The sequence below is a fragment of the Pyrgilauda ruficollis genome, unplaced genomic scaffold, assembly GCF_017590135.1.
Source record: "Pyrgilauda ruficollis isolate IOZ18807 unplaced genomic scaffold, ASM1759013v1 scaffold164, whole genome shotgun sequence".
Classification (NCBI taxonomy): Eukaryota; Metazoa; Chordata; class Aves; order Passeriformes; family Passeridae; genus Pyrgilauda; species Pyrgilauda ruficollis.
The window spans coordinates 871,508-899,273 of NW_024515209.1; the positions used below are offsets into that span (position 1 = coordinate 871,508).

At 40.8% G+C, this 27,766-nt stretch overlaps 1 protein-coding gene across 1 annotated transcript in view; it reads left to right on the forward strand.

Annotated features, from left to right (window-relative positions):
- The window catches only part of SSBP2 (single stranded DNA binding protein 2), a 102,899-nt gene that overhangs the window by 41,798 nt on the left and 33,335 nt on the right, over nt 1–27,766 (forward strand). The window contains exon 4 of the mRNA XM_041463293.1: nt 16,640–16,729. Coding sequence (XP_041319227.1) covers nt 16,640–16,729 — 90 coding nt within the window. The remainder of the gene's footprint in view (nt 1–16,639; nt 16,730–27,766) is intronic.

Genomic DNA, 27,766 nt, shown 5'->3' on the forward strand with positions numbered 1-27,766 from the left:
GAGCTTGGCTTCACAGATTTCAAGCAGCACGACCAGCCCTAGAATGTCTTTTTGAGGCCAACAAATAAATCTATTTGATATATTTCTGTTCCAAGTGTGGTGGAAAACCATCTCTTTTCAAAACTCTGCTTGGATTGTGCCCATTACCCAAGGAAGCTCTTTAGGGACTGTTTATTTTACTAATATTGGCCACAATTTTACTCTTCTGCATCAGATGGCAGCTATTCACGTAGAATTTACAGTTTTTTCTTTTGTTTAAGGTGTTACCATGTATGTAGTTGGAAATACCTTTTGAAACTAGCAGGAGTCATGTACAGTGCTTAATTCCTTTTAAAGTGTGTTTGTTGTAAATTGAATATTGAGCAAAATTAATACAAGATCTTGGTAACTGAGATGAGTTAATGCACTATGCACAGACTGAAATGCAGATAATTCCATTTGGGCATCACAAAAAGCTGTTTTACTGTGGCAGCCATAAAAATTAAATGTGTACCTTCTTCTGGTTGTGGTGATCGACCAGAGCCAAGTGTGGGTAAAACCCTACCTTGTCTTTCTATCTTTTCATCATAATCCTTGAGGTTTATCCTTTAATCCCCTCAAATGGGGCTACTTCCAAGTTTCTGGAACAAAAAAAGGAAATCTGGAGATGCCTCAGTGGGAGGTGTAGTGTAGTGGGAGGTGTTCTGATGCTGAGCAAGACCCTGGTGTGGCGGCTGATTTTGCAGAGAGCCCCTCATGCCCACACCTGGGCATGGCCACGGGGGTCAGGGGTGCAGCTGGGGGGCTTTTCATGGTGCAAGGCAGCAAATGTGTGAAACAAATGCGTTCTGTGAAGCTCTTCCTGAGACCCTGTTGTGAGAGTGAACCTCTGAAATGGGTTTGAAACCTCCCCAAGCAGGAGCTGCTGCTGGTGCCCGTGGGGTCTGTCACAGGCTGGTTGGCATCTGTGAAAAACAAAGGGAAAGGTTGCACCAGGAGACAAACCAAGAGTTTCTCTAAGGCAAGGCTGAGTTGTTCCTTGGGCCTTCCTAAAATCATCCCTCAAAACTCTTACTTTCAGTCACTCACTGCAGTAAAAGGGATCAGATGTTCCCTGCCCTCAGTTTTGTCTGACCTCAGTACCTGCTTGTAAGTCATAAATTAAATAATTTTGGAGTAAGAAGTTCTTCTAACAACATAACTTAATTTTGAATGAAATTGACATAAATCTCATTAAGTGAGATTTAGCTGGGACAGATGCAAGCACTGTAGATGGCTGTAAGAGCACTCTCTTCCCTTAAATTCTGGGAAGGTTTTAACAATTCAACTTGCTCCATTTCTGAAGAACTTTATCCTAGGGGTTTATTTCCTCTTTGCTACCAGGCAGTAAAAAGAGTCCAGCTGTACTTATTTTATATTTACTCCATCTCTCTCCTCCAGTGTAAGCTAGCAATACTGTAATTACAGGGCTTTTGTTTTTCTCCCTGCTGAATAAAATTAATAATTTCTGTTAGTGATACAGGAATTTTTTTTTCTGTGGTATCTGTGATCCCCGGGATTTCTTTGTAAGAGAAGCAAGTGATGTCCCACCCTTAATGTTTCCTTTCCTGCTGCTGGGGGAAGAGGAAGGAGTTGACAGTTTACACACAAGGTCTCCTCAGTCCCCAGAGAAGTTATATCCTGCTTGGTCTGGAGTTTTTTTGCCCCCCAAGTACAGAATGCTGATTTCTATTAAGATACTCCTCATTGTTATTACTACACTAAAGAAGCTGTTATTTATTTAAATATGTAATGGATGTGCAAGATTGTAGGGAACTGTTAGGGACCATTAAATAACAGGGTGACTTTTCAGGGAAGTTTCATTTGCTCTTTTTGAAAATATATGTCAAGAAAGGCTTTAGTTTTACTTTGATGATATTTCCTTCCCCCCCCACCCCCTTCCTTATTTATATAATTATTTAAATTTTGGATAGCCATTGCTGTGGAGCTGAAAGTTGGTACTGTTAAGTACCAGTGCCTCAAAGTGTTGGATTTAGCTTCAGAGAAACCCTGTGCAATGCGTTTATTAGCTGTAAATATTAAAATCTATGTTTCAGTGGTATTACTTGAAGTTTTAACTGCAGCAGTGAAGCACAACTTGACTCAGTTTGTGAGAATTGAGATGTCTTACCTCTGGAAATTCAGTTCAGAAGGTTTTGCTGTATCATGTGGCTCTGAACTGGGGATTTAGTGCTACATAAATGCTGTGCTTATGCCTCATAAACAAGCCAAAGTGGTGCAGAACAGGTGGGATTCTCCCTGAGGAAATGTATGAGGACCAAGCGAAACTCATTTGAAACAAGGGTTAAAATATTTCCTGAGCTTTGATGAAGTCATTGTTCAGTGTTTTCTCTTTCTGAAGCAAAAACGGTGCACTCAGAAATTCCGAACTCTGAAACTGCCAACTCTGGAGTTCAGAATATACAATGGGAATGAAAAATTTCTATCTTTAGGCTTGGTGTGGGAGGCATTCTTTGAATATTCGTATCTTAATTTCAAAGACGTTGAATACCATCAAGATAAACAGATTTCTGTGCCCAGCACTTTGGGGATCTCCAGGTGAAAGGAAGCTTGCTCTTCATATGGATATTAAGTGACAGTGTCAGTATGACAGACCAAAATGAAAAACCTTACTGAATTACTAATGGGTATGAAGCAGTTTTGATTTTTTTTTTTTTTTTAAAGCCTACTGGAGCAATTCTCTGAACAAAAAGCATGACAGGGCGTGTGAAATGAATGATAATATAAGGGTGTGAGAGTAATTATTGCTTCATTATTTGGGCAGAATTTTCCAGGGACAGAAAAAACCTCTAGAATAAAGTTTTCTTGTTGTCTTTGTGCTCACTTTTTAGAATATTTACATTTTATCTATATCTATGGATGCAGTGTGTGTTTTGAGCTGGGGCTGGCAGGCCCAGGGCATCACCTGCAGGCCAGATAAAGACCTATGCCCAGGGAAATGCAAAAGTTTAAAAATTCCTGTGCTACTTAAAAACCCTTTTTTATCTTGGCATGATCTTTAGTCCCTTTTGCAGTGTTTGCAACATGTTATCAAAAAAAAAAAAAAACCCAAATAAATCAAACCAAAGCAGAGAAACTGAATGGTTTAGTGCCTTAATTTCTAAATGTAATGTTCATTGCCTTCTAAACGAAGGAAAAGATGGTTGTTGAATGGTAGGGCAACAATTTGGGAGGCTGTGTGAAGGTTAGATTTTGTTCTTGCTCAGCTGCAGCTGATAAGAAAAACTGTGGGTAAACGTTCTGTGAGTTTTCAGTTTGGCCTGGTCTTGGGACAGTGTGCTGGTATCAGGAGCCACAGATGCAGAGGGGCTGGTCTGGGAGAAGCTGGGAGCTGTTGCATGTTTGGCAGATGATTAATGACAGGCTCTGTGAGGAGTGTGAAAAAACACACTCAAACAGATACATTTGTGCTCATATTTAGAGTATGTAACATTTTTAATGTGGCAAACAATTTTAAAAAAACAATCTCTTATTTTTAGGGGGAATTTTGGTTCATTTAGCATTAATTCCTTGCAGAGTTATCCTGCTTTTCTGTGGAATTAACACAAGCTGAAATTTAACCTTTCACTAACATTTGGTTTCAGGGAGGAAGAGATGTGGAAGGTTTTGTGCACGTGTGTGCTTTTTATTTTGCTGTGAGTGATGTATTGTTTTTGTCCCAGAGTTGTGTTGTGCAGGTCTCCAGCTTAGGTAGGGTCCCCATGACAAAACCTGGCTGGTGGTGCTGGCCTCTGCCCAGCTCATCCTCCTGCTTCCTGGAGAATTCCTCTTCAATAATTTAAACTTGTTTTGTTGTTCACAACGCTCCGTAGGTATGTTCAGAACCGTGGCCAAAGGCTGCTAGTTCTGGCTGGAAATAATAGCTGTGCTTCTTAAGTGGGTAAACAAATTAAAAAGAAATATTTTGAGCTCTTCTATTTTCTTTTTCTTGCCCCATTTCTTTGCCCTTTAGGTGTTGTACACAGGCATAGCTAACACAGTGTTTGTCCGCAGTGAGGAGCAAAGGAATTTAATCCACACGGGTTAAATCACACATTCCTGTTGCTTCTAAACACGGTTTTGTGTGGTTTCTCTTTAGAAAACAGGATCCTGTAATTAAATCCTGAGGCTCCACACGCCCCGTGTCACGACAGCTTCTTGATACATCTCGATTTCCTTGAAATACAAAAATCCAAGTGTCTCAGCTGCTGGTGGAAAGGGAACATCCAGTGTCAGATGCACTCTGAAGTGTCTCAGTGTGATAAGGAAATGGTCCTACTTTATCATATCAGCACAATAAAACAACTGAGGTATTGTAACACTAGGAAGAGGATGTGTGAAAAGTAAATTATATCAGTTATGCTTTTAGTTATTTTGCTTTCTACGCCGTTAGGTCTTCTCTGAAATTAAAACTCTCTGATTGGCACATACAATAATTCTGAGACATAGTTTTGATACAGAAGATGTTAAAGAGTACAGAAGGTGGAGAAACTGTGGCAGGAAATCCTTCTGTTCTCATTAGTTTTATCTTTTTGTGTCTGTGGCAGAGACAGGGTACCAGGTGGGACACTTGTATTCCCCATTCGTTTTTGCCAGTAAAACTCAAAAATGTGGTTTGTTTTTCCAGGCTCCCATTAAGTGTTAGCAAATAAAGTAAATCAAAAGAGGTAAAAAGTACTGGTGGATCGAGGAATTGGGAGGAGCCTAAAGAAGGCAAGAAAACAAGATATTTGTAGGCCAAGAAAGAAAAGGCAGTGAGAACAGAACAAGCCAAAGCAAAAAAGTGGATTTTCCAAGTGCTGCAGCAGTCACTGTTCGTCATGCTGAATAGCTCTAAACTCACTTATTTTCTTTGTCTGGTGCTCCTTTGCTGGGAAGGTTTGCTCCTGTGAAGATTGAAAACAGGTGCAAAACTTCACTCCTCTGATTTTTTTTTTTAACTTCAGATGGTCCTCACCTTTTTGCAGAGTTGCCCCTTAAATTACTTACTGTAACTTGATTTAAAAATCCAACATGCCGAGAATTAATTGAGGTAACTACAGTACACATGAACTACATGGAACTACTACTTGATGACACAAGTCTTAATAGTGACACAAAAATATTTACATTCTGATCACTGAAGAAATTGCTACATCTTTAAAATGGTGCTGAATGTTAATAACACAGCAGGGTCAGTCACTAAGCTTCCATGACTCTGGTGTTGGGTATTTTGTTTATTTTTTGACCTCTGGATATTTCCCAGACTGGGAAATCCCTCAGCCTAAAGAACTCCCAAAACAAACCGAACAATAAAAGCCCAGATTTGGGGTTTTATGAAACAGCCTCTTAAATCCAGAACAGTAAAGCAAAATGAAGAGAGTAAGCACATGGAAAACGCTCCTTACAAGGAGCTGTTTTATCTGCTGGCACGTTCTCCCAGAGGAAGTGATGAAATCGTGGCTGATTTTGGGTGGTTTGAGCAGGATGGACGAGGCACAGGCAGTGAGGTGGTGCCTCGGGGAAGCTGACCTGGTATTCCTGGTCCATCCAGAGGTGGAATTCAGCTTTAATCCCAGAGCTGTTCAGCCCCTGGTTGCTCACGTAGGGCTGTTCTTTATATTAATGTGCTTCTCCTTTATTCAGGAAGTGTCTAATGGCGTTGGGGGGAGGGGAAACTCATTAGCTTCCTTCCTGAGTAATATAATTTTTATTTCCTGTTGTAGCAGCAGCCTCAGCCAAAAGCAACAGCCTAAAAAGTATGTGGGGGAGGGTTGCCTGTGCAAAACATTCCCATCTCTGGAGTGAAATGCTGGTTACAAGGATTCTGAGACCTGTGGGCAGTTTTAAGATGCCCTTTGCAGTCAGATTTTGAACTTCCTGTCCTTTCTGCTTTGATTGTGGGGATGGAGGTGACTCAGAACTGCACTAATGGCAGCATTTGCATTTACCTTCCCCATCCTCCCATCGTCCTGAGACCCCCAAAGGTCACCCCAAAAGCCTTCTCCCAGCTGCAGGTGCTGGTGAGACCTGTTTGGCCTGGCCAGGTTTGGGGTTTTTGGGGTGCCCTGAGTCTCCCTGCAGGTACCACGCAGATTTCTCTTCACATCCCAACCGTGGCACAACTGAAATTGGAAAACACCAAGCAGCCTTTCCTTGCCTCCTGTAATTTTGTCTTGGCACTGTGTTGCAGCAAAAACGCTTTTTATTTTATTTTTTAAAACCTTGTTTCGTGCTTCAAAATAACCAATACACTCAAAACTTGAGTGCTTGAGGAGCACCACAGGAATGGTAGAGTTAAGGGTTGTTTGGGATGAGAAGGATTTAACAGTTACACTGAGAGAAGTAATAAGACACTCTTTGGTTTTAGGGGAGTTTTTTTACAGTGCTTTATCCAGTGTGCCTTTGTCATTGTCATGCTAAAAATGCACACAGTGTCCTGGGGATAAAGAAGGATTTTAAAAATAATTGAGAAACCTGTAGAAGTTCATTCCTGTGGCTGATAACAGTTTGTGATAGTGTTACCTCAGCCTGAGAGGTAAAATATCATTTCCAACATTTATATTGTATATATTTAAACTCAGATTTTGTCACCTTTCCACACATTGTACTGTGTTTTAGGGTGATTTTCCGTCTGAAAATTACAAGTTGTTTCCTGCAGTCTGCTCTAGCTAGACTTTCACCAATCTGAGGTAGTTGTGCTAAATGTGAATTTTGCTGTGTACAATTGCACAAAGTGTGCTGCAAACACAAGCTCATACGGGAATAGCAACAAACTGGGGCCACTAAGGCAAAAAATAACCACTTGATTGTCCTTCTGTATAAACTTTGCGCCTTTCTCTTGGATTTTCAGGCTGGAGTGGTAATATTGTAATAATGCAGCAGATGAAATAGAGCTGGGTAGGAATGAAATACTCCAGACATTTTAAAGACAGATACCAAGTGGAGTGTAGGGAAAGTAAGAACAGCCTCTGATGTGTATGATCTTGATTTGTAAAATATCCATGCAAATGGTAATCACAAGGAATGAGGAAAAAAGGATGTTTTCTGGCAAACAGACCCTGGAAAGTCCCTTCCATGGAGTGGTTCTTGAAGGGAAAATCAAAAGTGTTTTCTGTTCATTTCACATGAAGCTGGAGGCACAAGGGACTTCAAGCATACAGGTGAGCAGCTCTAAGTTAATTGCAGGAGAGAAACTTCACCATCCCAGGAATCTGCAGTCCTTTCATCAGCACTTGCTCTGTGCAGGCTATTAGGGTAGATGAGGCAGTTAAATGAAGTATTACAATTATCCCCTGTTACCTGACACTTAGGTTTTGTCAGCTTTTGTAGGAAGCACTAATATCCCTCTCCTGGGACCCTCTGCCTGCAGAATCCTGCTTATTTTTGTGTGATGGGCTGCAGTCTCTGCAGAATGAAAAGGCTGGAGTTGTTTGAGGGATAGGAAGGCTTAGAAATGGAAGTGAAGAAGAGGAAATGGTGGAATGGGGGAGCTTCAGAGTTCTGTGCCTTGGCTGCTGTTTAGAGCAATCCAAATAAAAGCCACATTTTCCTCCTCCTGGAAAATGCCTCTGTCGTAGTTTAGTATGGGGAGAATGGTTCAAATTGACTTCAGTTCTCATTTTCTCTTGTTTCCAGCCTGTACATTACATAGTTCTCATTCTGCTCTTTTAACCTGCAGCTTAAATTTAATTCCAAAGACATTGCAGGCCGGGGGCTGTTCAGGTGGCACATGGGTGACTGCTGCTCTCCTGTAGATAATTCTTTCAAATAACAGAGCTAAACTGGATCTGTCTATCCTTTTCCTTCTCTAAGCCTCTCTGTGTTAGCTGAGGAGGAAGCCAGTTTTTTATATATAGTGAAATATGGATTATTGCAACCACTAAGTGCTCACATTAATCTCTGGTGTTTCAGGCCATCATGGACACAGTGCTGAGGTGAAGGTGACCCTGACAGGTCTGCACTCACAGACTCAGTCAGGGACCTTGGGAAAACAGGCTTGCTGTTGTTTTGGATCAGTGTAATGTGACCTGATTTATTTATATAAACAAGGGGGTTTATACCTGCTTTGCTTTTAACGGTTCCTTCACTGCAAAATGTGCATTTTTAGTGAAGATACATATACACATAATTCTCATTTAAACCCAGTCTGTTTCTATATGCAATCTGTGCATGTGTAAAACTGTTTATGAAGGCAATTTTTCATATCATATTCCTGGGTTTAGCTGATCTTTTTTTCTTTTTTCTTTTCTTTTTTTTTTTTTTTTTTTATTAAGGGAAATAAAAAATTATGAAGAATTACATGGTGAAGCAGAAGTTTCAGCAATCATTCTTGCATCAGCTGAATTTTGAATCTTGTTCCTTGTATAACATAATGTCTTTAAAAATACACTGTCAGTTGCTGTTTTCTGTGTGGGTGACCCAGTAGTTCATGGACCAGGCAGGTGGAATGGCTGTGCATGGATCACCATCCCTTCAATGTCTGTGTGGGCACCACCTAAAAACCCGAATAATAATAAAGTAAGCAGAAGAATAAGATTTTAAAGATGTGCTTAAGAGCTGTAGGAGGTAGTTAACCCTGAAAGATTCAAGCTCTCATTATCACTGCTATGGATTTTCACACCACGGGGTGTAAAATAATTGGCTCCCTGAGGAGGAGCCACCTGAGACAGGTTCACCTGCTCTGCTGTGTGACTTGGGGACCAGTGAGTTTGGTCCTGTTTGGAGCCAGGATTTTTCCTGCCAGGGCTGTTTCTCCTTGCCCCAACCCTCCCCAGCCCTAGGGTGCATGCTGGGCTCTCACAGGCTTGGTTTTCTTGGATCTAGTTCCCAAAGAAAGGGAATTAAGGTTTGGTTGTTTGTTTTTTTTTTTTCCAAAAGGACATCCAAAAACCATGTCCTTGGAGGATTGAGCTCTACTCTGCCTCTGCTGTCTGTGGAGAAGGGATGGATGGATGGATGGATGGATGGATGGATGGATGGATGGATGGATGGATGGATGGATGATGGATGGAAATTCCTTGAATTCTGGTACCCCCTGGGGCAGGCTGGGGGGCTTCTGTTGCTCATTGACTGCTCCTTGTAACTCCTTTATAGCAAATAATCACCAGCAGGAAAATGTGAGGTCTTCATAAGCACAGTGCCTAATTCTGGTTTAGCACTTAGAGGTGTTAACTCTCTGTTCAACAAGTTACATTTATCCAAAGATAGATATTCAGCTAACATGAGAAAAATGAGATACTTCAGAGGCTAGCTTTCCATGAGTTTTAAATTTGTCCTATTTTTTTCAAATGAACATGTACTTGTTAGGGAATTAAGTATTTATTCATCAGCACCTGCACACACAAGAAATACCATTGGTTTTAAAGCAATGAAATTCAGGCTAGAGATTCTAAAGTGTGCATTGTGTTATGTGTTATGTACCACTAATTCCAGTGGTAATGGAGCTAATGTTCAAATAAAACCCCCAAATGGATGCTTCAGTAAGTCTGTGAAAATGGGCTGTCAGAATTACAGTGTTCTGAAGTCACATGTTTTCACATTTTAGGACAGAGGAATAATTTATGGAGCACACTCTTGGAAAGCAGAGATGTATCCATGGTTGGTGTCTTACTAAATGGTTATTAAAGAGGAATTTCATGACATGAAGGTCCAGAGGAGAACATGTGAATGAACAATTTTTCAGACTCTGGAGAATCAGAAAAACATTGTCATCATGAAGTAAATTCTGCAGTTAAGGTCCCTCTGAAGTAAAATTTATCTCTTTGTGCATATGACTTTTGCAGTCAGCTACATATGGAGACAAAAATCCATTTTGAATTGTGAGGGAATTACTGAGGGGGTTTTGGTATATTTTCCTTTCTGAAGCTGTGCATATATTGCCAGCATTGCTGAATCACTCTCAGGCGACCTGAGGATAACCCCAAACCAGGCTACTTTGCATTTCATAATCAAATTTTAGTCTTTCAGCTCACAGCATATTTGTTCATTTGTTTCATAACTTGGAAAGGACAGAGAGATACAGAAAAACTTTCATCTTAATAATCACTGTATTCCTAAAATGGAAAAGCACTTGACTCATGTGGAGTGCTGGGCCATAAGAACTGGGATACAATACTCTGGCAATCTTAAAATCTTTGGAAAATAAAGTGGGTTTAACAATTAGATTAATTAAATGATTAAAAGACACTGTGCCAACCACTTAATTGCTAGGGGAAGTCGGGGTATGAGATAGTCTTGTCATACTAGTCCAATTAGCACAATTGTACCAACCATGAATTATCTGTAGAGCATGGAAAAAAATGGAAGAGTGTGTTGGGGAAGAAGGAGGAAAGGATGAGCAGCGATCATCCTCTTTGTGCAGCGTGGCGTGTCTTGAGCACAGGGAATATCTGGAATTTAAAAATCCAGCTGGGGACAGAACGTGTGGGGGCTGAGGCGTTCCCTGAGTGAGGAGGAGCATGTTCCTGGGGCAGGCAGGGGTCAAACCCTGGTCTGCAGTGGCCCTTGCTGTGATCCTGGAGGGAAGCAGGAGGAGAGCAGCGCGGGGAGCGTGCGGAGGATTCTGCGGCTGCCGAGCAAAGCTGGCTCAGTCTCCAGGGAGTCTGGAGGAGGGGTGTAAGTGTCACTTCTGGAAAAGAAGTCATTTTGTTGAAATATCACTGCAACTCAGCTCCAGGCTTCAACAGCAGCAGCGTTTCGTGTCCTCAAGTGGCTTTTGATGTTGGCAGCGCGGTGGTTCCTGCTGGGGCTGACGGTGCTGCTGCAGCTCGGCAGGGACCTGGGCTGGGACCATCACCTGGTACCCAGACACAGCTGGCTGGGCAGCACAGGCCTGGGCATCCACCTCAGGTGAGTGCCCTCGCCCTCACAGGAAACAGCCTGAAAGCATCGTTTGAGCTATCGTTTCTGAATCTTCATGAAGAACTTCACTGGAATGGGCTGCCCAGGGGGGTGTGGAGGCACCGTCACCGGAGGGGTTTAACAAAGCCGGCGCCAGGGTTTAGTTGAAGGGGAGGTGTGAGGTCATAGCTGGGACTTGATGGGCTCAGAGCTCTTTTCAGCCTGGCTCATTCTGTGGTTCTCCAGCTGGGGAAAGCTGGGTATTCTGCTTTTCAGTACTGGTCTGTTTTGGAAAAAAAAATAACCCAGAAGAATGGGCAGAAATTCAAAAGAATGTCATAGGTTTATTTCCATACCTACAACACAAATTACTCTTGCACCTTTTTGTCAGTGAACAGTTCACTGATACCTATTCAGACTACTGATTTTATTAACTTCCGGGCCATAATGAAGGTTTCTTTTAAATAACTTTTCTTTATAACCATAATTTTGAGAAAACCTTGTCTGGAAGTTATGTTCTAAATAATCCAAGAAGCGGCAGCTGAGAGACAGGATGAAAATGCTGTCTTTTAACAGGAATTTGAAGTCCTTCTATTCACTGATAACAAAGCTTTCCTCAAAATTAATTTATATTCCAACCAAGTACCCAGTTTTTAGCGGTGTAATGAAATTTTTCTGTCTCAGCTAAGCATGATGAAATCCCAGACTGGGCACTGGGATACAAACTGTGATCCCACTTCAGATATTTGTTGGAGTGAGGTGGCTTTGGGGCTAGAATTATTTCAGGGGGAAGAAGGATGGATGAAGTCTCAGAGGGCACCATCATCATCATCATCATCATCAACCACAGATCTGCCCTTCCCTAACTGACCACGTCTGCTGGTGCAACCCTTTTTGTGTTTCCAAGAAAAAGGATCAAATGTAGTTTTTTAAAATCTACGCTGATAGCATCGTTATTTTATTATTCTTTATTACCCATAAATAAGATGGAATGAAGAGAAATAAAACAGCAGAATCCAGATGAAACCATAAGGGAGCTGGGATTGGAGGAAAACTGAGAAATTGTAAGGAATGACCTTCCACAATTACAGTTCTTAGACTTGTGCGGTCATGTGAATGCCTCCCTGTTACACAACACAAATTAAGCAGTTTAGACAAATATATATCAGTGGAGCTACGCCAGGGTTTAATTAGGTCTCGTGATCCAGGTCTTTTGAATTACCTGCCTCTTTCAGTGTGATGAATCCACCTTTTTTGGGCATGACCTTCCAGTCTGTGTTGAGTAAACCAAGGCTGCTCAGTCTGGGGGTTTTGGTTTCTTGGTGTACAGCCACATGTTCAGAGGCTTTGTGAAAGGCACAGAAACTCATTTAAAGTATTTGAAATGTTATTTATTTTGTTGTTCAGAGTGATGAGTAGTTTTATGTTCCGTCTTGAAGAAAACAACGAGGTTGCTAGTGGTTAGTCAATGTAGTTACTTTAATACTTCTTTATTTTGTGATGGGTGCAGATAGGGAAGGTCTGTTACAGGAACCAGCTGGTGTCTTAGAAAGACTTGCTAAATTACAAGTTGAAGTGTTTACAAAAGGAAATTTGGTATTTTTTTATGGTACTGGCTGCAGTATGCCTGGCACTCAAAGCTATCAATGACCAGAAATGAAACTTGTGGTAATATGACTGGAAATAGTAATTATCCATCATTTGTCTTTCCAGAAAAAAAAAAACCCCAGCAACCTACAACTACATTTAAATTCCTTACTTCCCATAATTTCCTAAGTTAATGTACCAAATATTTATCCCCTGCCCCCAGAAAAGGAGAAAAGAAAAGAAAAAAAATAAAGCAGCAATTGTTTAAGTTTTGATATTTTCTGCTTTTCCTTCTGACTGTGCTGCTCTCACCAGCATTTCAAACATGGTTGTGGTTTCCTGCATTGTCCTTCACATTCCACATTCAGTGTTCAGTTTGCTTCATTAACCCAATACCAGTGTATATAAAAATACTCTGAGATGTTGATCCTTTCTGCTCTAGTTCAGCTGATTGTGTCTGTACCACCCATGGCAGAATATCTTTGTCTGGAGATGCCATGCTTCGGTTGCTTGTAGGAATGCATGAAAATATTATATTCCTAAATGATAAGAGTAGATTTAGGGCTGACATGGAGGAGGGTGAGGGGATGAGGGAACTGGGTGTCTAACACTTTTATTTGTAGGGTCCAACTCCTCCCCTCCATCATCCAGTAGATTACATCATTTCCCATCAGTGAGACTTCTTAAAAACAGAACTCTCCCTTGAGTGGACAAATTTAGTAACATGTGGTAAACGTTGGATTAAAATAAGGAAGTTTTAGTGTAAGCAGAGTACCTGAAACTGAATGTCTTGGTGAAGGAAAGAGCCAGGTGAGGGTTTTTAAAAAGTCAAGTAATTTCTTTGTAGTATTTTTTGGTTCCAAGTGAAATTCTTTGTAAGCTTCCCTCATCAGTCACTTCTTGGGATGGCCTCAAAAAATGAGCATTGCAGGTTTATCTCTGGATTTTAATGCTTCAGATAATGTACTAGAAGAATAGCTAAATTATTTTTCTTTACCTTTTATTTACTTTGGGATTTCTTTATTATAAAATCTATCCTAAACCTTAGCTAGTTTTATTAGTTACTATAATAATCTATTTTTGCATTGCCAAGAGTAGCTTGGGTAGAGAAGGAATGACCATAATAACTTTCACTCAAGTACAGTTTTAATTAATAAGCGTAAATTATTATAAATTCATTAGTATAAATTCATTATTTTAGCTACAAAAGCAAATACAGATTTCCATTTCTAAGGAGGTAAGCTACTGTACAAGGAGTTTATACCATCTAAATTTTCCGATTTCATCTTTTTATGAAAAGCTGGGAAAGCAATTTGCAAATATTTAAAATGTCAAACTAATGGAAGTATAAATGATGAACAACTTGTAACGCATGCAAAAGGAGGCCATGGTTTGCTATGGGACTGTGGAAAAAGAATGAATAATTCATCAGGATAGAATAAATAAGAATATTTCCATGCAGCAGTTGCAGGTTTGTTTATTGATCTACCTGGTAGAAGTTCTTAAAAGATTCATTACTTAGCACAAGCTAGAAAATGTAATATACCCAAAACACTGAAAATACTTTATTTCTGGCTTTGGGACTTCATTGCCCATCAGGGAAGAAAATCCCAAACAAACATGAAAACAGAAAAAAACCCTAGTGCATTGCATAATGAAGGGTAGAAAGGGAGGTTTCTGTAACACTGAGAGTGTAACTGCAGAATCCTGAGGGTTATGGAACAGCACTGCAGCTGTCAGAAGCACTGCCCTGCTGCTGTGGCCATGAGACTCCGAGTCCTCCCTCCCTCTCACAGGGGCAGGGCAGGGGGCTTGCCAAGCTGGTGGGACCTGGCAGGGCCAGACTCTGAAAATCCACTAAAATCCACTAAAAATCCACTAAAAATCCACTAAAAATCAAACCCAGCACATCGAGTCACTCCCTGCCAGTTCCTGGTGATTCACCAGGAGCAGGGCTGGGTTCCTCTGGTGTCAGTGCCAGGGGAGATACAGAAACAGGGGGAAAACCCCACCTCTGTGAGTCAATTATGAAAGTGTTATTTTTAGGTGTATTTCTTACAAAGCCTTTTTAGGCCAGCAGATGGCTAACAGTTATAACTTTGATTCTTTTCTCTCTTCATTCTGGAATAGTCATTATTTCTCCCTCCCCCTCTCTTTTTAAACTAAATTTGCTGGTGTTTTTTTAAAGAATAATTTTCAAAGTGGGGAAGAGCATGAGCTCTCAGCAGCAGGGTGCTGTATCCTTGAGGGAGCTCTTCATCCCAGGGGGCTGTTCCCTCCCCTGTGACCCCAAGGACCTGGCAGGGGACACATCCCATGGCCAGTGGCACGTGGTGCTGAAATAAAACCCAGCAGTGCCCCTTTAATGGGCTGCTCCTCCCTGGTCAGCCACTGCAGCTCAGGCTCTTTGGGGCATTTGGAGATGCTCAGGCTTTTAACATCATTGATTTTCTCCCATCACTGGTGCTGCTCTTGTCATCCTTCATCCAGAAAACCTGCACCTGTATTAGTGCATCCAACATGCCCCACTCAGACTGTGCCTCTCATGGGTTTATTGCACATTGATGCTTAAAGAGCTCATATTTCCTTTAAAAAAACCCCAAGCAGCAGCAAACCAACAGTTTTTTCCCCTGTTTTCCTTGGGAAATGGAGGTGAGACGAAAATAATTATTTGACATGAGTGGCAGTGGCTGGCAGAGCACCACCTTTTTTGGCCAGAGCTTCCCTGGCTGTTCTGGCTGCTTTGTGGTGGCCTCTCCCTGCATGATTTGTGGTTATAATTCCAAAGTGTTTGCTGCATCCAGCTCACCTGGCTGGCTTTCCCTGTCAGCTGCAATTCTGCAGTGTTTCAGCACTGATCCTTGCATAGATAATACCCTTTATTAGAGGATTTTTTCATGAATCAAAGCCTTGCACTCATTTTGAAATCCAGCATCTTTTGCAGACTTTATATTTCAGTGATACATTCCAGACTTTTCCAAGGAGCATTGAGCCTGGATGCCAAATATGTTACTGCTAGTTGCTCAGAACTTTAATTCTAAAACACAGCTTAAGCCATGAAGAAATCTGTGGTGATTAACTGAATGTTTCTTTTCTGCTTGGTTGAAAAAGGTCATCCCTCCTTTTGTGCCAGTTTTCAGATCTTTCCAGCATCATTCTTTCCTTTCCTAGGTATTGTGCCAAACACCTGGAAATACAATTTCCAGATCTGCATCTTTAGGGTATCGAGTGTGAGTGCACAATAAATAGAGTGATAATTTAATATCTGTGTGTTTTGCAGGGCAGGCTTTGGCAGGCCATTAGTAACCTGCCAGTGGCTGTGGGAGCATTCTGTGTGCTCCAGTCCTTTCACCCAAGATTTTGAGCATTTATAGGTGATTCAGCCTCACACTGTACAGAAACACATTGTAGGAAGGAAGAATGCTACAAATTAAAAGTAATTGAGGTTGCAACACATGACAACAGAAGCAGTTTGGCTTCTCTTTTCTGTGACAATCTCCTGCATGTAAATTGCCAGGAGCAATATTCTTTACTCGCTTATTCCAGCTGAAGGATTTGCAAAGGTAACTAATTTCATCCTCTGATTCACTCCTTAGAAATCCCTTTTTTCTTTTCCCTTCCAAAAACGTAACCTGAATTCTTCTAATTTGTCATGGTGGTTATTTTTGGGGTTGGTAAAATCTTGAGCATTACCAGCAGAATCATGAGCATCCCTTCTTGTGCTGTTTATAACAGAGCCCTGTTTTGAAGCTTGTTGTTGTTCTGGAAAAATATTATGGGCTGCTGAAATTATCTTTAAAGTGCTTAGAAATTGCTGATAAAATGCATAAATTACTTTCTTTATGCTCTTTGTATATCCTTGTGCATGTGTGAGACTGTTCATACACATAAGACTAGAAGTATGCAAGTTGCATTCACATTGGTGCATGTAGAGACACTGAAGACACAAAATTTTTTAAATTCACTTAGTCTAATTGGCCTGTGCAATCTCTGGCAACCTTCCCCTCAAAATACATTTGTTATTTCAACAAATCATGGTACTTGTATAGACAAAAGGCTGAACAATTTTAATTTACTTTCAGGTGAAACAATGACATAATGACATATCCAGAGAATTACTTTCTGCACTTTGGTCAGGTTTGGGGTTTTTTTGGGGGGAGTTTAATGCCTACCATGCAATGACAAAGGTTTATTCTCCCTTTGTTCTTTTCAGAGTGCTGCAGCAGCTCCCAGCCCAGTGCTAGGAAACATTCCCCCAGGAGATGGCATGCCAGTAGGTCCAGTACCACCGGGGTTTTTTCAGGTATTCAGAAAAAAATTATGATTACAGGAATTTTAGGATAGAAAATCCTCTGTAATACTGTTTGCAAGTCTGTAGAAAAGGTCCTGTTCTGAACTATGTCTCACTGTGTGGTAAAATATTTGAGAGTTTATTTTTAAACAGAAGTGGACAGGTGGGAAGGAAGGGACCTGACTGAGGAATATTTAATTTATGAAGTAGTAGAGCACAGAACAAGAAATGGTGCCAGGTTTTTAGCAGAGATTGAAAATGCTTGAGTACAATATTAAAATAATTTCTTGTGATAATATACATAACATTCCTTGGAGATTTTAAAGTTAGAACGTTGCTGGTTGTGTTCAGCTCTGTGCTAAAGCCATGGGCCAGATTCCTGAGCTTCGGTGGGAATTCAGCCTGGGCAATGCAGAATGTCCCACTGAGCATTGCCCTGCACCTTGAAGGCCTCAACCCCCGTGCCTAAAAAAGTGAAGTCAGGGATTTAGACCATGTGCTGCTTCTGTTCAGGTTTGTCCTGCCTGGAGCTGAACAGCCATTTAGCACGTTGGGCAGTGGCAGCCCAATGAAGAAATGACATTTTAGTGCAAGCTCAGCGTGGTGTTTGTGACCTGGCTGCACTGCTCCCAGGCTGGGCTTATATCTCCTCCTCCCCAAAACTCAGTTGTTTTCCTCCACAGGGGCAAACTGAGGCTTGATTTGTAATCCATGAATGAAAAGACACTTGGAAGTGAAGTGGAAAATATCTGGCTGCCGCTAGTCACAAAATTCTCGGGAGCTGGCAGAACTCATTAATTAATTTATTTCTGCTTTTAGTGCTTTGAGCAGCTGGTTAGGTGGGCTCTTCTGCACATAATTTTTGTTTTAATTTTTAGATTATATCAATATTTCACTTTTTTTTTTTTAATTTTTTTTTTTTTTTTACTTCAGCCTCCCACTTCAGTTGTGATGTCAGAGGAATTAACTTTTTTTGTTATTGTCTCTGATGACTACTAAGATGGGGAAGGGGCGCAGATAGGACAAGTGTGTGAAGTACAGAGGAGAGAGTAACTATTTTAAAGGTTTTGCAGAAGGAGGATGTGGGAGTTTTGTTTTTAGAAGTGTGAATAGACTTCTAGCCACTCCAGATCTTTGAAGATGTAAGAAAGACAATCTGATAGAAAGTTGAGTGTGGGTAAAGTCTCATTGTATGCCAGTATCTGTATTGAGTCTGACTTGAAGCCACAACATCATCCTGATCTTTTTACGAGGCCTGAGAGTGAAGAGGAACATTTTCCAAGGCATTATTAATTCTTGCTGTAGCTGTGTGCTTAAGAATACACGTAAGCTTGGCAATCAGGTGTGGCAGTGGGTACACTGATGTGTTTGGGAGCAATCCCAGCAAGGGGAGCTAAGCCAAAATCCGGAGGGTTCCCTGCCAGTGGGAGGCTGAGGTGTGTCGGTGAGGCTGTGAGTGCAGACAGCCCTGCTGCTGCTCTGGGTGTTGTCGGGCAGCGCGTGGTGCCAGGCTCTGAAACCTCCATCAGGGCTCAGCCGCAGCAAGGTCAGCTCGCCCCAGGACGGGGAAACGTGCTGGCAGACACAGCCTGCCTCGTGAGACCTGACAGCGGAGGGGCATCACCTGCTGCTGTGAAAGGCAGGTGGAATCACAGGCAAGAAAGGGAAACTATGGTGAAAACCTCCTCCTTCCTTCATGGGCGCTGCTGCTCTGCTAGGCCTTTACCGCACAGGCTGCTCCTCCATCCTCTCCTGCAATTCCTCTGATCTCAGAGTAAAACAAGACACAGACAACAGGCTCATCTGTCTCGGTCTGAGAGCTGGCAACCCTCATTCTGTGGAGCTGAGACCTGCCCCTCACCCCCAGATTATGACAGCAAAATATTTGTTCTCCGGACTCAGTCCACATGGGCCGGGCAGGAGAGAGGTGCTTGTGTCTGTATTTATTGCGCTGAGACTTTAACATTTTAATTCCTTTAGCCCAAAATGTATCAGGAAGGTCACCCTGGAATGATGAGGGTGCCCCTGTTGTTGCTTTCAGGAGTTGTTTGGGTTGGGCTGAGCTGAAGCTGCTGACAGCCAGCACCTGCCAGCTCTGCTCGCAGAACTCAGCGGTCACGGATGATTTAAAGTAATTCCTTCCCTCTTGCAGTCGTGTTTTGGGTGGAGGCTGAGCACTCACAGGGATATAAGCAAGGTGGGATCATTGCTGCTGCAGTGGGTTCTTGTCAGAGCAGGGCAATGTCACAGTCCAGAGAGGGAAATGTGCTGGGAGTGAAGAAACAGTAACAGGCATTGCTTTTGGTTGCCCCTGCTGACCTCTAACATGATGTTTGAGACATTTATTTTTTATGGAAGAAAATAAATATATTTTTTAAAAAGCAATGCAGTCTGCTAATATAGTGTACCTCTACTACAGTATAGTGGAGGTAGAGTAGTACAGGAGAATTGTTTTTTCTGAGACAGTATGTGGTAAAACTCTGCTCTTTGTAAAATGAGGTTTACTCATGCAGGTAGACCATTAGCACTGATGTTAATTAGCAACCTGTGGCACTTCATGCCTGATCTACAGAGGCAGAGGTTCTGCAGCCAGCAGCTGAATTTGTCTTGTGTCCCTCTGTAGTTGTACTTTAATACTTCAGTTCAGGTGAGGGGTGGTTGTAACTGCAGTGCTGACTGTCCAGAAAAATAGCACAGTGCAGGGAAGGTGGTAGAGTTGTACACAGCTATTGTCATCAAATAAATCAGGTTTTAGGGTTTTGTTTGTTTGTGGGTTTTTAAATTTTCTATGGAAATTGTTTGCAGTGTCAAAAGGGAAATTTGGAAAGTCAGTGTTTATATGGAGTTAGCATATGCCTCAGGTTCCTCCACTGGTCTGCTTGTGTTTGAATGTAGCTTTAAGGTCATATACATTTTGTCTTCATCTCCTCTCAGTCTGAGCAGCAGTGAGACTCTGGAAGTAACTCTGTGTGAAACAGAAAGTGAGCCCGGTCTTGGGTCATTAGCAGCAGCAGCAATTCAATGTGTGGGGCACAAGAGTTCTGCCATACAGGACTGTTTAACTCCAAATAGTATAACCCAAACCCAAGCTGCTTTGGGCAGCAGAACTAATGAACCCGTACTAGATTGCATAAAGGTGAGATGAATTTATTTATACATGTCTGAAATGCCTAACCAGCCCCAGCCTGAGTCTGGAAATACCTCATACTTTTCCAGCTTTCCCATCTATAACATCCTGGACATGCAGCTAAGATATGAGGAAGGCACTTAGCTACTGTGATAATAAAATAAACTCATGTGGGACATTTTCTGAGTAATTTTAAGACATTTTTAGTCCATGTCATTTGTTAGTTGCCAGTCATGGATATCAGCGTGACCTGCTCTTTGTCCCTGGTTCTGGAGCCCTCTCTGACCCTGATAAAGTAACTGAGCAGCTGAAAGACTGGATAAGATCATAATAAATAATAATTACCTCTGGGTCTAATGTTAGTGGGTGTATATCATGTCAGCAGCCACAGCTTTACACAAGGCTCTCACAAACTCATTTACAGTGAGTTAAATCTTCTGCTTGTGATCAAAGGTTCAGGTCATAGAATTCAGAGACTTTCAGGTTTCCACATCCAGTCTTGCAGGTGCAACTGCTGCTCTTCAGGTACTGAGGACCATTTGCATCCTGCTCCTCACTGATAATTTAAGGCAGCTAAACAATTGGAGAGATGCTACATTTGTGTTTTTGCAGACAATTTATTTGATCCTTGTGGACAGTGCTGGTGTTGGTAAGAAAATGAGGAGAGGCCAGAGGGAAGTTTGGGAGCATGTGTTCATTGAAGTGTTTGGAGTTTTTAAACAGAATGTAAACTATCGATTTCACAGGAATTTTTTTACCTTTTAGTTAAATTTCCAGTTTTAGCACTCCTAAATGCAGAGTTTAAAACAGATCAGCATAGAATTGTTTGGAAGGTACCTTAAAGCCACTCGTGTTCCAAACCCAGCCGTGGGCAGGGGCACCTTTCACTCCAAGTTCTCCAAGTTACTGCCACCCAGTCTGACCCTGGCTGCTGCTTTTGCACTGCAATTAGGAGAAACACTTAAATTAGGTTTGATTAAACCCCAGTTGTCCTCTGCTCCTCTGTTCCGTGGCTGTCCAAAGGTTTGGCTGTGTGAGGAGTGTGAGTGGCTTTAGAGGAACTCACCTGAGACACCCTGCTGGGAGTTATAGGGGAAGCAGCTTGTTCTACAATAGACAGTTCATTTGTTTAATTTGGTAATTCTGTTAAAAGTAAAATTCTAACACTTGTCTGTACCTTTTCACACATAAGTGAATCGCCCTTTCTTTTAAACACATTACTTTTTTCAGCACATTTGTAAAAATCTCATCCTGTTCAGCTTACCACTAAACATTATTTCCGTGGTGCCTGTGTTTTCTAAAGGGCTTTTCAAGTGGTTGGCTTCGTTCACCAACTCCAGATCACCAGATAAACTTGGAATGGCATGGGAGAGAAGTGTCGACACCATGTTTGAAATACAAATGTTACATATTCCTCTTATATAAAGGGAAAAAAAAAAAAAAAAGCCAGCCCAAACCCAGCCCTGCAAAGTAATGTGAGCCTGTCTTGCCATCTAGTGGCAGCTGCTCGTGCTCATTTTACCTCAATCCATACTATTCTCAAGTATTATTTTTAGCCTTGTTTGCCATAGTAGAGCTGACCTAATGCTTCAGGAGAGCATTATTACAGTAAGGCACATGAGCAAAAAGGACTTTATTTTCCTGCCTAGCATTACTATATATAAATATATATCTCAAGTAGTAAAGTTAGGCAGGAAAATAAATATAAATGTGTATATAACTATATATACATATAAAAACATTTATGTTGGTTATATATGAGTATATAACAAATATATATCTACCATATGTAAATAAATATAAATCAAAGTTTATAACTTAGTTAAATGAGAATAAGCAAAGCCAGCAAATTAAAAAGTAGTAACATGCATCTCCTGCATTTTGAAACAGAAATGTTGAACTACTTACACATGAAAAGAAAATGGGTTTGTAAGGCACAGTGTAAGGCTGTAAAATATCTCTGTAATTTACTGTTTTAGTTCATAGATAATATTGACTGTATTTACAGTAAAGTCATGGCATGACACAGTGTTAAAAAATAGAGTTTGTATTCCAGGCCCAATAAATGCAGCATTTGGTTACAGCAGTTACAGGAAGGAAGACCAGGAGGGATGAATCCCCCAGCACCCCTTTAAAGGCATTTTGGAGTGAATTGTCCACTGGGGTTGTTATTTGTTCAGGGAAGGAGGAATCCCTGTTCCAGCTGTGGAATGTCACAGCTGGAGCCAGAGGATGTGCTGTGGCTCAGCCTGGACCGTGCAGAACCAGCACCTGTATCTCTGTCAGACTAAAAACTTCTTGTTTCTTTTTGAGCCCCTTGGGACTCTTTCAGCTCTCCCCTTCACGCTCATACAGTCTCCTGGTTTCCCAGGGTTTTCCATACTTTATCTCCTGCCTTCCAGCAGCCACTCCTCGTTATCTGTCCCAGGATCCATCACCCATCTCCCGGTGCTGATCCTCCTCCCGCGTTCCCCGTTTTTGCAGCATCGCCTTTGCTGTGAAACTGAGGTGGTTACACACCTTCTGCAGAAGGGCAGAATTAGCTGGATTTGGCACATGTTCACACTCAGCCTCAATTCCAGGGCAGCAGGTGGGGCAGTTGAAGGGGAAGGAGTGAAAAGTTAAAGATTCTGAGCAGGGCAGGTACAGGGAAGTGCCAGAAGCTTGAGAACCATCCTGGCTGGTGAAAACATGGTGATGGGAGAGTGGAACATCACCAGGGCTGTACGTGCAGCTTGCAAGCCAAGACAGCAGCTTTGCTAGCCTGGAGAAACCTTGAAAATAAGATTTTTAAGGGGGTCTTTTCCCCTCTGACTTTATATAATTCATGTTGATAGGAAGAGCTTTATTGTATTTTTGGAATCTCTGTGGTTTGTCAATGCACCTACCCCAGTAGAGCAGTCTGGGAATACTCAAAAGCATAAAATTTTAGGTCTAATTCTTTGCAGAATTGGCATATGTGCATTTTTGTCCTCAGCAATATCAGACTGCATTTTAAAATATTCACTTTTTTTGAAATTATTTTGACTTGTTGCACTATGTGAGAGGGCATTATCATCTAGACAGATCTATAAGTAGTTTGTGGTTTTCTTCTGTTTGGGTTCCTTTCCCTAAATACCATCAATAAAGTCAACTTCTAAAAAGTAAAGTTATCCAGGATCTGCTGGCCTCAATAATTCCACCCTGCAGTTGTGGCAAATGCTTTTACTGCCCATAACTGTTGGAAGAAATTAAAACTGCTCAACTTGAGGAATTAATAAGCTATTCCAAAGTATCAGCTGTGTGTCATAATCACGTTTATCAATCTGGGGAAAATGCTTTCAGTCATCTGTCTGGATGATGTCTAAGTTCTAAAAATGAAGGAATTTTTATTTTGAGGGTTTTTAAGGTGATACATCTTTGATGTTTTGGCTTGTCATATTTGAAATACTCTGTTTTCCCTTCTATCTGCATTTAATAAAATTAATATTAAAACTATTTACCCGATTTAAAATTAATGTAAGTAATAAGTCTTACGAAATTTGAATTTCTTAAAAAAATTCATTTAAGTTTCATGTGCAGAACTTACCCACTTTCTCTCACAATTATGAAATCTTGAGCTTCAGATAATTATTTTCTCCACAAAGTGACACAGATGTAATGACAGTGCAATTCCTACAGATCATCTGAAAGCAGACCTGGCTTTCAGCATCTCAGACAAATGTTTACCTGGGGATCAAACGTTTTGTTTGTGGCTTTTCTACTTGGTTTTTTTTTTTTTTTTTGTTTCTTTATTTCTTTTAAGCATGGAATTGTTTTTTCATTTTTCCACAGCAAACAAGTTGTGTGTTGCAGTGTCCTTCCACGTGGTGTTCCTTGGCCAGGGATAAAACATTAAATTTATTGAAAAAGCTGGTATTGCTGTAACTTGGAATTCTGAGTGTGGAAGCAGCTCTTCAGTTTAGGAAAAAAATCGCTCTTATTTTGAATTAAATCAGATCTCTTACTGTTGCTGTTTGTAAGTTGTCAGTCTGCTCTTAGAAAACCATAAATACATGAATTATTTTTGAGGGATCTTTTTCTGAAACAGTAAAGAACTTGGTCACGGAAATGGATTTATTCATCAGGAAAGGCCAGTGTAGAGAGAAATCCTCTCTCAGTGCTGAGAATAACGCATTTTTATGAAAATAACATAGATAAAATCGGCTGTTTTGGTTTGCACTGGTAGGCTGCAAGATGTGCAGTGTACAACCCAAATTTCATCTCTGAAATATTTCAGAACAAAATCATTTGGGGTTTAATCCTGGTTAGAACTAAAATGTGTTAATGAAGAGTGTCCTGAAACTTGAGTGATTTTTGCTGCTGAGGGAGATGCCAAGGAAAAAAAATCACAGAGGAAACTAAAAAATAAAAAGCAATGAAATGAAAAATTACTTGCAGGGTGACTTATATAAATTAAATTCACACATATTTAATGGTTGCCAATAGTCCTCCTAAGAGGGCAAACCCCCTTTGGTTTGGGAATGGGAGATGTAGGTGTAAAACACCTCCAGAGCATTTCCTACAGCACTGGAGTCTTAAAGAGATACATTAACATATTATTTACCCTTACAGAAAAATGAAATAACAATGGCCAGCTTATTTTTTGTCATTTGGATACTAATACTAATAATCTTAACAATAAGTGATGCCAAACCTTTTAGCCCAGACTAGAATCCGAAAACAAAAAAGGTGAAGATTAATTGTATTTTACACAGAATGTGTAACTTGGCAACTGATTTTTAAACAGAGAGGAGAACAAAGATTTTTGGTTTGTTTCACTTGTGGTCATTTAGAACTTTGAAATGGATGGAAAGATTGGGTCATTTTCAGAATTACCAGAGGAAACGCGACCTTGTCTCTTGCAGCTTGAACTGTTTTCCAGTACTTGCACCTCAAGTAGCAGCACAATTAATTTAACATCACTTGTAGTGTATACAAATAAGGTCTGTGGTTCCATTTTCAGCTGCTAGGATAAGTGGTGTTTACATTTGTTCTGTAGGTGGCTGAGTTATAAAAATCAATTATTGCTATTTTGGTCCTTCTCCACACCAAGTGTGAAGCTGTGTCTCACCATGTGATTTTTAATTTGTGGTCGATACATTTATGGTCAATTAAGTCTCAATAGGAGTTTAAATATTCAGGATTGCTTCTCTGGGCTGTGGATTATTGTAAATTTTACAAATTTATGTGAGACAAAATGTGATTGATAAATGTAAAGGTATGAGGAAAAACAGGATAAAAATGTCAGTGCAAGAAACCTGTATGTGGAAGGGAGGAAATTACACTCCCAGCTTTTGGAAGAGAAGTAAGATTAAGGAAACAATAAATTTATTGAAGTATGTCATGCTTAGTAGAACACCACTCTCTGAATTCCTTGTTTCACCACTATGAGGTGGAAGTGAAAACTGATCCACATCATATTTTAGAGTCTCCTGGACAACTAAAAAAGAGAGTAAGAACTGCAAGACTGGCAGAGAAACATCTCAGCCTCTGTTTCCTGCTGGATCCTTTCTGTAAAATCACTTTTCCTGGCACCAAAATGCGGGCAGTGAGGCCGTTGTGCTTCAACATTGCTCTCTCAAACACTTTCCCAGTGAGAAACTTATTTTCTGTTGTGTTGAGAACCAAGAAAAATAGTATTTTGGAAGGTTTTGATGTTGCACAGCATACACACTTCTCAGACCTGCATGAAACACACTGGTTATGGATACCCTTTGCTGTCCCTGTGCACTGATGGATTATTCTTGAGCAGAGAGATAACAAAAAAGTGCTGCAACTTCTGGCACCATCATTCAAGTGCCTGAACTTGCCTTTCTTTAAAGTACTTTTAACAATTCAACATGAAATGTTGCTGTCAGAGCAGGAAGGTTATTAAATTTAACATTTCACATCCTGATTTTATTTTGTGTCATCTCTATTATTCTAATATTCCAGTGATTTCCTCCTTTTAGGTTTTTGGGCTTTTGTTTGTAAACCTTCACTGTAAGTTGGTAAATGTAGATATTCTGCAGTCACTACACAAAAGGTTTTTCCTTTCTGGCTTCTTTTTCACCCAGTTTAGTAGAAGGTTCTTCTTCCTTTTCTCTCAGCTGCAGGATTGGCAGCCTTCAGGATCCTTTTTGTGATGCCAGATTAGTGAATTTATACCTGTGGGTAGGAATTACAATGTATTGCTGTCAACAGATATTGGTGGCATCTTCATCTCAGCAGTGGCTTAGATCTGGCTTGCTTGCCTGTTTATTTGTTTTATTCACTTTTGGGGTTTTTTTCCCTTGGTTATTTGCGTTTGGTGGGGATTTGTCATGAGTTTGGGAGTTTTCCCCTTTGTTTTTGTGGTTGTTTGTTTGGTTTTGCCTTGTGTTTCAGTTTTCACTTTGAGGGATTTTTCAGGAGGTTTTGTTTTTGTTTGTGTAGGTTTGTTTTTTAATTGGGCTGCGTATGTGTCGTTTGGTTGGTTGTTGGTTTTTTTTTTTTTTTTGTTTTGTGTTGTTTGTTGGGTTGGCTGGGTTTTTTTGTCTGGTTGGGAGTTTTTATTTGGTTTTTTGTTTTGTTTGTTGTTTTCTTTGGGAGGGTTGTTTGTCTCTTGGGGTTTTTGTTTTGTTTGTTGTTACTGTTGTTGGTTGGTTTGTTTGTTTACTTGTTTTGGAGTGTTTTCTTCTGCTTTTCCTAACACCTTATCGTGTCTGCCAGTTCTTGAACTCCATTGGAGAGGTTGATTTTAGTCCCTCTGTCTTCTGACTACCCCACAGCTGAAGTTGCCTGCTGCATTATTGAGTATTTTTCAAGCTTACCTCCAAGACAAATAAAGGCTCTGTCTTCCTGAAAATTCAGTGTGAGCATCCATTTAAGGTGCATTTACAATGCTGAGTTTTAGGCTGAGAAAATAGGCAGAAATATCCAAGTCTTCAGCGTGCAAACATTTCATTTTCACCTTCAGAAACAAGATCTGAGTGACCAGTTCAAGGTCTGTGGGCACTGGTTTTAGTTTAGTGCCAGTATTCTGAGCCCAGCAAGTTCAGGGGTGTTGGTGCTGCAGGAGAAGGGGAAGAAGAATTTGCCAAGAATTGAGGAGGGAGGGATGCCTGCTGTAAGAAATGGAAGCCCAGAGTGGTTCCTCCCTAATGGACATTCCAGCAACTCCTCATAAAAAAAAAAGAGTAGGAAATTATAGTAAAACTAGTTCAGAGACCAATGCCAGGTGTTCTGGAAATTCCAAGGGAGTTGGTGAATGAACAACATGGCACAAAGATTCTGCTGCTTGAGTTTGTGTCTGTCAGAATCTGGTGCTCAGTAATGTGTGTGGGGACTTTAAAACCACTCCACTGTCATGAAAAGCTGAGAGTATTTAATGTATTTTCATTAAAATGTTGGACAGAATTTCTTTGTTGTCTTGAAACATCATGGTGGAACCTTTTTGTGGACAAACAATATATGCAATACACCATATGGTATATGCAATATATTGGTAGTGGAGAGGGAGAAGTTCAGTCACTGACACAAAAATGAGAATATTTAAGTTTGTAATGGTAACATTTTTGTCGTAAACCAAACCATAGGAACTACTTGAAATCTGCTTGTCACTGATTGCAGTTCTACCTGAGTGTGAGGGGAATACATAGATACACGAATATTTGCAGTATATAATCCTTGTAAGCTTTGGAAGGAGTAGGTTTTTTATTACTATTGCATATTAGTAGGCTGGTTCTGCTCATTAAACATGGCTGAATTCAGAGACAATGCAGGTTTCCCTTTTCTGAGCTACACAGCTGTAAATAAAGTTGAGTTTCATTTGCTGGAGGACACAAGTCAAACCCAAGGTCCTCACTGGAGTGGCTGCACTTGGTTGACCTCTGTGGAAATGGTTGAAATTCTAATTTCCTGACACTTCTACTGTTTCACAA